The 10,445-nt window shown below is 38.4% G+C and overlaps 1 protein-coding gene across 1 annotated transcript; it reads right to left on the reverse strand.

Annotated features, from left to right (window-relative positions):
• Nucleotides 1-3,829: 3,829 nt before the first annotated feature.
• Nucleotides 3,830-6,024, reverse strand: LOC136441972 (zinc finger protein 782-like). The gene is made up of 2 exons (XM_066438544.1): nucleotides 5,405-6,024; nucleotides 3,830-5,235 (listed from the first exon to the last, which is right to left on the reverse strand). The coding sequence occupies exons 1-2, from the start codon at nucleotides 6,022-6,024 to the stop codon at nucleotides 4,995-4,997; spliced, it is 861 nt and encodes a 286-aa protein (XP_066294641.1). The 3' UTR covers nucleotides 3,830-4,994.
• Nucleotides 6,025-10,445: the final 4,421 nt, after the last annotated feature.

Genomic DNA, 10,445 nt, shown 5'->3' on the forward strand with positions numbered 1-10,445 from the left:
CCGCCTTGTGCCCCGCTGTGCGTCTGTCCAATGGGATACTCGGGCCGTCACTGTGATAGTAAGATTTTTTTTTATTCGTCAAAATAATACAACTGTACATAAAACACCATCCGACAAATCAAATTAAGACATCATAAAGAATAGCATCAAGTTTCCCCCGGTGTTTCTCTTGTCTTCCCCTTCTTGTCGTGATGATATATTCTACTTGGTGGAATGAATTAACGTACTTGTTTGAAAATGTAAGTTTGATTTGCCTCTTCCTTTAAAAATATATCCTTTGGCCAATAAAATGATAACATTTTCAAGACAATTGTCCAAGGCTAAATTTCCAAATATAACATTAAAAGGGTTTAAATGTAAATTTTGTCCCGTTTTATGGTTATACCAAATTTTTATTCTATTCCAAAAGGAAACTACACAGATGCAATCCCAGAAGACATGAGTGTATGTTTCTTCTTCAAGATGACAAAGTGAGCATAAGGGACTATCTACACACTTCCAAATATATAAAAGCCTATTGGTAGGAAGAATTTTATGAATAAGTTTATATTGAAACAATCTAGAAGTCGGGTCGATAGTACATGGTCGAGCGATAGTAAGATTTAACATTCACCCTGTCAGCATATACAATATTCAATGATGTAACCTTATTCTAACAATTGAGAAATGTTAGTCCAACTATACCCTTTTCAAATGGGTTGTTGACTAGTAACGTTCCCTTGACCAACGGTTCCATTGTTCGCTACTGAATGTGCGGATTTTCAAATGTAGGTTACATTTTTTTGTTTATACTAAGGTCACATTTCCAAGCTAGGCCCTTACCAGGCTGCTTGTGGAAACGAAAAAAAAAATCAAAAGTATAATAGATGGACACAAATTATGCTGAACACTATTTTTAAAACGTTTTATGTCTTTTGCTGTCTTTCCTGCAATCTGATCAGTTGGGCGCTGGTTTTGAAATTCCTATCCTAGCAAAAATCGAAGGTAGATGATATTATCAAGCAGTATCGTTACTCTCTAGTCTTCTAAAAGGCAAAGAAAGTAATCGAAGAGGATGTGGGCCTTGCAGATGAGGAACTTCGATCTGTCATGTGCGACAGGAACTTGTGGAAACACTTGTGTCACCTCTAAAAAGAGAATGAACTGAACTGAACTGAACGTTACAATATCATCCGTTACCCAACAGCTTGTGACTGGCAACAAGTGTTTGCGACAGTGAGAGGAACCGGTCAGGCGGTGCTCGATGCCTGGACTGCCGGACCAGATGACGAAGTTCTCCACGAGAAAAGTCTCCTTGTAGAGGAGTGGGGCACGGTAGGCATCAACAAGGTTAGTAGACAATCCCGGCAAGAAGTGCCGTTTTTTTCTTTAATATTTGATTATTGATGTTTGATGATTACTATTTTGTCTAATTTCTGATCTACTTCTTCAGAATATTGTTAATTATGTTTAGTATTGGTCATATTAGCGTACCTTATTATGTTTAATACATTGAAATCCATTTTGTATTTCCTCGTATCTATTCATTTATTAAGATTCATGGTATAAGTTAAACTTTCTATCGTTAAATTTGCTTAGTTTTGAGTTATGTACAATTTATGATATAATTCTTATTGTCAAATTTCGAGGGGAGGCCCTAGAAAGGCCACCTAGGCTTCTGCCCCCCTGTGTTTTTTGCCCTGTATATCTTTTTTTTAAGCACTTGTACATATGCGAATGAATAAACAATAAACAACAAGTGGCAAGGTGTTTTTGTACATGTCGTTAGAGTTGTTACTGTGCGGTGCCCTTGGGGAAGGCCCTTTACATTTATTTCATGACTCGACTCAGTTAAAAATGAGTATCTAGCTTCGATTGGGGACGTCCTCTCTGATTGGACGAAATGCCAGAGGTCAAACACATGACGAAATCCCACCACAATATATAAAAGAGTTTCACGTCAACAGAACGTAATGAATATACGGTAATTAGCCTGGTATTTAAACCTATTATAAATGCCGTTCTATTTGGTCAACGTTGCATCGGAGTTTCAGCCGTTGCATAAGATATGTCTTTGGACACAACTAAATGAAGTTATATACGAGATATTAACCTTAAATACTCGAACACGACCTTTAACGCCTACGTTCTGTCGACGTGCTTAAAAGGGTGGGGGTACGTCCCGGTGTGAGTGGAGCAAACCTTACGGTATAGTTTCTCGCAGCCTGTACATAGTGTACAGACCCGTGCAATGGCCTAATGGGTAGAGTGTTCGCCTTGCATACGGTAGGTCGTGAGTTCGAACCCCGGCGGGGTCATACCAAAGACTTTAAAAAATGGCACATGCTTCTTTCTCTGCTTAACACTCAGTATTTGGGAAAGAGTATGGAAGTTATACACACACATCACTACCAGCGAAACAGCCCCCTGCTGTAGTGACTTGCACTTGTGTGGCCCAAGGGCTAAGAATGGAGATGAGGCGCCACCCCTACGCATCTTATCAAGGTGTTTGGGGCGTTATACACATTGCAACGTGTGCGACAACCACTTATTTAAAAGAAAAGTATATAAAACCGCTACTTTTTGTTTCAAGGTAAAAGTTGTATTGGAAACATCCGAGGGAGAAGATGTCGAGTTGGTCTTCAACGGAGAGAACACAGACAAGCTGAGCTGGTTCTCTAAGTCCCGGCTGATCTCATCACCATGGACGGACCTGCCTGGGGAGACTACCAACTTCTTCTCTATTGAAGGACTTTCACATGAAAGATGTCGGAGGTACATTTTGTGACCGTAGTTTCATTTGCACATATATCGTTGGTGATACAAATTAACGTGGAATATTATACGTATATGCATATACGGTGTGCGTGCGTGTGCACGTGCACAGGCTGACAAAATGCACCATCTGTTTTTGCAGGTCGTTCTTCATCAGCCACGATTACAACGGTTGTCCCGGTGACACTGGTTGGATGGCTGTAGTCGAGCACGGGCCGGATGCCATTTGTGACTGGGAGAGGGTACCGTCCGTGGAACTACCCGGTATCCTGTACTCCAATGCATCTACCTATGTCCGTTGGAGCGACGGTAGGTTACAGTCGTGATGTTTTTTTACAAAACAATTCACGCAAACATCTTCAAGAAGCGGAGCCAGCCAGTTTAACAAGCCTTCGTTTAAATTCGAATGAAAATTTATATATGACAGTAATTGACATATCAAGATTTGATACGCTATTTCCTTTAAAAAAATAAAGCGCTTATACCAACAAGCCAACTTTGTGTATGGAACTAACCTGTACTCATTGCATGTTGTCCGCTTCCGTTCTACTGCCAAACTGTAACAAGTATTGTGATTATTGTCTGTGTATATGTTATACTGGACTCCAATGGGAAATCTGCTATCATAGCTGTTTGGGCCACCAAGGTGTCTAAAGATGAAATAAATAAAGAAATAAACCTTACTGTATGCGTTTGGAGGGATGTTAGCTGCAACAGAAGCCTCTACTCAGAGGCCCAAAAGCAGTCTCCTGAGCCTGCCAAAGAGGAAGAGGGTTTTGCTATCATAAAAGGATAGAATTATAGATCTTCCGCAAAGTACCAATACCTTAGATAATATCTAAGTGTTGGTCCCGCAATCAAAAAGAATATTCAACTTGGGCATTTCTGTTTCTTTCTTCTTCTTCAGAAAGTCAGCTCGGGAGAGCCAATCGCATGGTCATCTACATCAAGATGTGTCGTTAAGACTTCGATTAGTCTGTACTTGTAATGAAAAAAGATATGACGTTCCAGAAACAGATTTAAAGAAGTTAAAACTTTACAATATATACAGAGGATGGATTTTGTGTGTTCTTTATTGTAAACTTTCTAGTGTTGTTCTTTCTGGAGCTCCGTGATGAAAACATTGAAGTGCTGTGATTGCTTTTAAAGCCATGATTGAATATGTGTATTAAGTGATATGTTTATAATATCAGGATTTAACTCGAATTTAAATTTGTTTTCATCGAATCTCTTTGTTGGTATGTATTTTGGGTTTGAGTAGTATTTTGTACACACCTCTCTGTATCAACCAGTCCAGAACAGACTAGGATATTTGTGCACATACACGCTCAGTAAAGATCACATTAAGAAAACAGAAGTTTTGGACTCTTCATTAAACAATACTACACATGTATAAAAAACTCTAAACTAATCTAACACAAGCAATAAAAGAATATGATGGTCCAACACTTTTTGAAGCAAATAAAAGAAATACATGTATCCATGCCTCAGACTTATCAAAATTTGGGAGGTTCGAAACAAAATAAAATATTACTTTACATGTGCTCGTTGCATAGGGGGAATAGACAACATCCAAAGTCTTGGAGAAGAAGAGACACTTTGACAAATGACGATAATAACAGCACGTGTTTTGGTTACACTGAGAACACTGAGATGCGGAAAGTTGAAGAATCTCAAGCAGCTTCCAGTGAATCAAGAAGACAAAAATACTTAGATTCATCTAAATACATTTATAGCTATTTTTTTGCTACACTTTCTCTAAACATAAAGCATCAAGTATTATATACACCAGTATTCACAGAGATTAGTCAAATACAAAGTGAAAGGTCGAACTACACTAGCTATGACAGGGAAATCTTAGTTAAATAAGATAATCATGCAGAAAATTTCACATGGGTTAAACTATCAAAAGGGAAAGTGTTACAACTCTTCGTGGAACCTACCAAAAAATGGACGACAACAAGCAGAAGTAGCAGCAGCAAGTAGGAACAAGCTGATCTTCTAATGACAACAACTAGTTAGGAAGATGCAAAACTTTTCAAGCCACTATAAGCACAGTTAGATCCACGCCAAACAAAGCTGGCAGTTAGAAAAAAAAGGCTTTGTGACTTTTTCTGCTTAGCCACTTACATGGTGAAAGTTTTGTTACACTTCAACCATTGACATTGTACGGTCTGTCACAAGTGTGAGTTCTTCAGATGACCCAGCTCACTGAGCTTCCTGCTTGCAACTGTACCGTTTTAATCAGTGTGAGTCCGCATGTGGGTCTTCAGATGAGTTGACTGGCTGAAGCTTTTGTCACATCTCTCACACCTGTACGGTTTCTCTCCAGTGTGAGTTCTAATGTGTCTCCTCAGATGGCCCAGCCTACTGAACTGTTTGCTACATTCCTCACACTTGTATGGTTTTTCACCGGTATGAGTTCTCATGTGCAACTTCAGACTACCCAGCTCACTAAACTTTTTACCGCACTCCTCACATCTGTAGGGTTTTTTTACCTGAGTGGGTTCTCATGTGTCTCCTCAGATTACTCAGCTCAGTGAACTACTTGCTGCACTCCTCACATCTATATGGTTTATCCCCGGTATGAGTCCTCATATGTAGCTTCAGAAGACTCAGTCTACTACATTGCATGCCACACTCCTCATACCTGTACGTTTTCTCCCCTGTGTGAGTTCTTATGTGTAACTTCAGATCACCCAGCCTACTGAACTGCTTACTGCACACGCTGCATTGGTACGGCCTCTCCCCAGTGTGAGTCCGCATGTGTCCCTCAAGAAGACTCAACTGACTAAACAGCTTACCGCATTCCTCACACCTGTAGGGATTTTCACCAGTGTGAGACAGCATGTGCCTCTTCAGATTAGATAAATGACTGAATCCTTTGCCACACTCCTCACACACGTGCGGTCTCTCTCCAGTGTGAGTCCTCATGTGCACCTTAAGTTGACCCAGGACACTGAACTTCCAGCTACACTCCTCACATTTGTAAGGTCTATCGCCGGTGTGAGTTCTCATGTGCTTCTTCAGATGGTCCAACCTGTTAAACTGCTTGCTGCATTCCTCACACCGGTACGGTTTTTCACCAGTGTGAGTCCGCATGTGACTCTTGAAATTTGTTAACTCACTGAAGCCTTTGTCACATTTTTCACACAAGTACGGTTTTTCACCGGTGTGAGCTCTCATGTGTCTCTTCAAATTATTAAGCTCGCTAAACAGTTTGCTGCACTCCTCACACTTGTACGGTTTCTCACCAGTGTGAATCCGCATATGACTTTTCAGGCTGAATAGCTGACTAAAACCTTTGTCACATATTTCACACATGTATGGTTTCTCTCCGAAGTGAAACCGGTTAGACGGGTTTTACTTTACAAAGAATACATGTGCCGATTTGAATGACAAGAGATCAGACAACGTAGGAATAACAATTTGGCAAATACTCTCATCTCCTAGATAAACATATCTCCGGGTAAATCTTAAAAATCAAATAAAAGTACCCCAGGAATAAACTAATTCCCCGGAAAATTACAAAATTGACACGTTAAGTGTGCCCAAGCTACCTCTGTCCTAGTGTGAGAAGATGATAAGCAGGTAAGTTCTTTTTATTCATTAATGCCTAATTCATTTATTGATATTAACCACATTTGTGGCATGGTATTTACCACATTTGTCTAATGACAAATATACATTAAAGAAATCATTACATGTTGAATCGTTAAACTTATGATGATGTATACTCTAACCACTAGTTGCTACTCGCAATTCATAATACAGTAATCATAATCTTGATTTTGATAAATCAAGGAAATATTTTTTCACAAAAACTTGTTGGATAGGTTTAAGTAGAAGTAACACCAGTTTAAAAGGTTTAGATGACAAAAAAAAGAAATACAGATTAGACATCCTGATATGCGTAGAGCGAGATAGGATACGACTATAAAATTGCTGGATAGAAAGCATGGAAAAATACCAAACAAGTTGATATGTAAACGGATCTATGGCTTCTGTAGTCGGATTTGCAACATCACCTACAAGTTATCCAATTCTGACAACTGAGCTCCATTCAGATTCACAGACCTCGTGGACATCTACGCATACATAGTTTGGCTTGCTAATAATTTTTATTCCTAGATTGTCCACGATATCATGATAAACGCTTAAAGCTGTTCAACCTTCTTTCCGCTTGCTCAACCGAATTTGATGCATTCCATTATATAGATAAATTCAAGTACATTCTAGTAGGAGACAGCCCTTACTGTGTACAAATAGGTAAATTTATCAAATAATGTTTACATCTTAGAACTAGCAGTGTATTACAAAGTGATGGGCTTAACTCATATACTTGTACGTAGGTTAATCATTTTGTATCCCATTGTTTGTTGTTTGCCTGACTGTATAGTTGCAGAAGACCTTACGAAAGTCGCTTTACCTTTGTTGTGTCAATAAAAATTCATATAAAAAACGGACATTTGGTCAGTTTCCGATTGGCGAAACCTGACATCATTGCATTCCTTATTTGCAGAAAGTGATATCTGCTTTTGAAATAACGGCTTACAGTTTGTTAAATTGGTTCGATATTCTAAAACCTGCCAATGACGTTCACTCTGATAAGTAATGTTTACCTAAATCTTTGTTAGACTTTGTTTTAGGATTACGTGCGCCAAAAATCGTAATAGAAAAGTAGGAAACAAATCATATCTTATAGAACTTACAAAACATATGTTCCAGCGCTTCAAACTAGTCTGCGCGATGTTTTCAGGGCGGCACAGATCCGCACGGCTTCGTATCAGAGTCGGTACTGACAGGAACAAAATAAGTCAATGTCGCATTTATATACTAGTGACTGAGTCGGTGAATAAAACCGGTTTGGTGGGTTTTACTTGATTGTTTAACAAAAGAAAGTATAACGTTAGATACACTTATCTGCATAAGGAAACATTAGACAACAATTATATGAAGAGGGTTAGATGGAGCGTGTGGTTTTCCCATTTATGCAAATGAGCAAGTGCGCGTAAGCACGGACAGGCATATATCAACACATACATTACTTAGTAGCTGGAAGGATTTGTGGGTATAGAAGGAATGAGGTTGATTCTTTCTATTCGCTATTAAGTAGTACAATATCAATGATATCGATGACATCAATAGCAACGAAATTGTACTTCTTAATAGCGAATAGAAAGAATCAGCGATCAATGATATTGTACTACTTATTAGCGAATAGAAAATATCAGCCTCATTCCTTCTATGCCCATGAATCCTTCCGGCTACTAAGTATTGTCAACTTTCCTCTTTTCATATAATTGTTGTCTGATGTTACCTTATGCAAATAAGTGTATCCTATAGTGGATGCTGGGTATTTCAACATGTTTGGGGAGGGGGGCTTCGTAAACAATCTCACGTTGTAAGATATTGTAATAAAAGTACTCACGAGCGTAGTCAACTTGCTGTCGTGTTAGTATCAATAGGTCAATAATCAATAAAGGTCTTACCAATGTAATTTGGCATTGTTGTTCGATCAATAAATAGTTGAATCGTCTCCCAAACCGTCTTAGATAAAAAGAAATGATCTTCCTGTCACAAATGAAAATGGCGGGCAAACACAAGCAAGGTCTTTACTTCCGGTGGCCAAAGGTCAGATTATACATTTCTGATTACCCCAAGTAAAACCTGAAATGGGTGAATCTGCATAAGAGTCGCAGTATGTTGCCTGTGAGGGTCAGGATTGCTAGCATAGAGGGGCTCTGGCCGCACGGGGACGTTCTGTGCCATCAGCACTACACTGGAGCGTGTGAAAGCAGAAGGAATCTGTGACGTGTTCCAAGTCGCCAAGGCGCTCCGGCAGCAGGGCCCTCACATGGTGCAAACACCGGTAAGTGTTGTATACACCTCAGGTTGCCCATTTCCATACTTCATGGTGATTATAAGCTTTCATCTTACTGTTTTAGGGCGGAGATTGATGCCTCGATCACATCTCCAATGGCAAATAAAATTCTAAGGGCAGTTATCATCAATGCAATTCCTTGTTACTAGTAATCTGCTTGCATTGATCCAGGTCTTATAAAGAAATACAGATAAATTTACAGTTAAAAATGTTATGTTGTTTTGTTCTCCAGGACCAGTACCAGTTCTATTATCATGCAGTTGTGGAGTATCTGGACAGCTTTGACAACTCCGCCAACTTCCGCTAGAGAAATAATGTTTTGCAACAGTTTCCGAAAGCGATATTGTTCAGCAAGGAAACTGTACAGTTCAACCAAGTTTCTACCAATTTGGAAATATACTATACATATCCTATATAGCATTTCATCACTGTATGTTGTAGAATTAGAGAATGATAGATAACGGTAGTTCTATTCGGCTTTTTGAAATTCTTGGTCTACCGTGGACATAACTTTATGACTGAGTTCGAAAAGGCTGGTCTAGGACGAGATGTTAAGTCCCGAAGCAGATATGTTTAAACTTTATGATATGATATGAGCTCGAGCTCCGAGATGCTAGTACTACTAACAAGTGCGAAACCAGTATTGACATATGAAAACAAATAATGTTCAAATACTGTCTAAATGTACGAGTTTGTTAAACTGACCCCAGCAAGATCTGCACTCATATTCCCTATTGTTTGATACTTGCCATCTAGTAACATGTATGGTAAGGGTTATTTTGATCATAGTTACAAAATATAATTTTGTAGAAACGTTAAAAAAACATTTTTTTAATGAACGTAAAGATTAATGACGTTGCGACGTATTATGACGTCATTTATGCGATCTTATTGACGAAAACCAACAAATTGGGTTTTTCCATATAACTCAAAGTTACACGATAAAACTTAAATAGAAATCATGTATGATAAATCATAATATATCCAAATACGTTATTTGTAGATGGCAACAGGAACGACGTCAAAATGACGTCACAAAAATTATATTCATATCAGGTTACACTAGTGAAATCCGCCATCTTGGTTCCGCCATCTTTAATTATTCTTAATGCATTTTTTCATCACATAACCTAATAAGACAATAAAAATGGACAAAAACGTTTATATTAAGATTGTTTCTGTTTGAATAAACATGGTAATGATGAAATTTGAGGTTGAAATAGCCGGTTATAGCTAATCTAATTATGTCGTCCACCATCTTCGATTTTGACCAATGGCGTAATCAAATATGCATAGATTATGAATATTAAATCATAAAAGTGATAGTGAATTCGTTGGTATTGATATCAGAAAATTAGTTCAGTTTAAAAAGACAGCCCTAGAATTACATTGTAAAATCCAAAATTAGCGAAGTTTTCCAAATATGGCTCTCAGAAACCGGTTGCCATAGCAACATGAAAACATTGATTAGTTATTTCATTAAATTCAAATTGTTGCCAACGAAATTTTAGCAAAGGTGACCAAGTTTGGTTGTTCTAGCGTAAGACATTCAGATGCTATATGACATCAAGTGTTGGCACAGGCCTCAAAAGAGCCCGCTTGTCTGAATAGCGTTAGTTGCAAAAGACAATGTTCCCTATTTTGCATAAGTTATGATAATAAGCAGAAATTATTCACACCTAATCATGTCAAACTGTCCCTTATAGATTATGTAAACTATACATATATACAAACCACAAAAATAGTCACCAATAAAGCTGTACTTGTAGAAAACACCGTTGGGTCATTTTGACCTCATACGGTAAGA

Source organism: Branchiostoma lanceolatum, chromosome 9 (genome assembly GCF_035083965.1).
Source record: "Branchiostoma lanceolatum isolate klBraLanc5 chromosome 9, klBraLanc5.hap2, whole genome shotgun sequence".
NCBI classification, from domain to species: domain Eukaryota; kingdom Metazoa; phylum Chordata; class Leptocardii; order Amphioxiformes; family Branchiostomatidae; genus Branchiostoma; species Branchiostoma lanceolatum.

What these genes read in the sequence shown, in the direction of transcription:
- LOC136441972 (XM_066438544.1), bottom strand. Translation starts at nt 6,024, where the DNA reads ATGCGGATTCACACTGGTGAGAAACCGTACAAGTGTGAGGAGTGCAGC. An exon ending in ACAGGGGAGAAAACGTACAG is followed by an intron (nt 5,236 to 5,404) that starts GTATGAGGAGTG and finishes AAAACCCTACAG; the next exon opens with ATGTGAGGAGTGCGGTAAAA.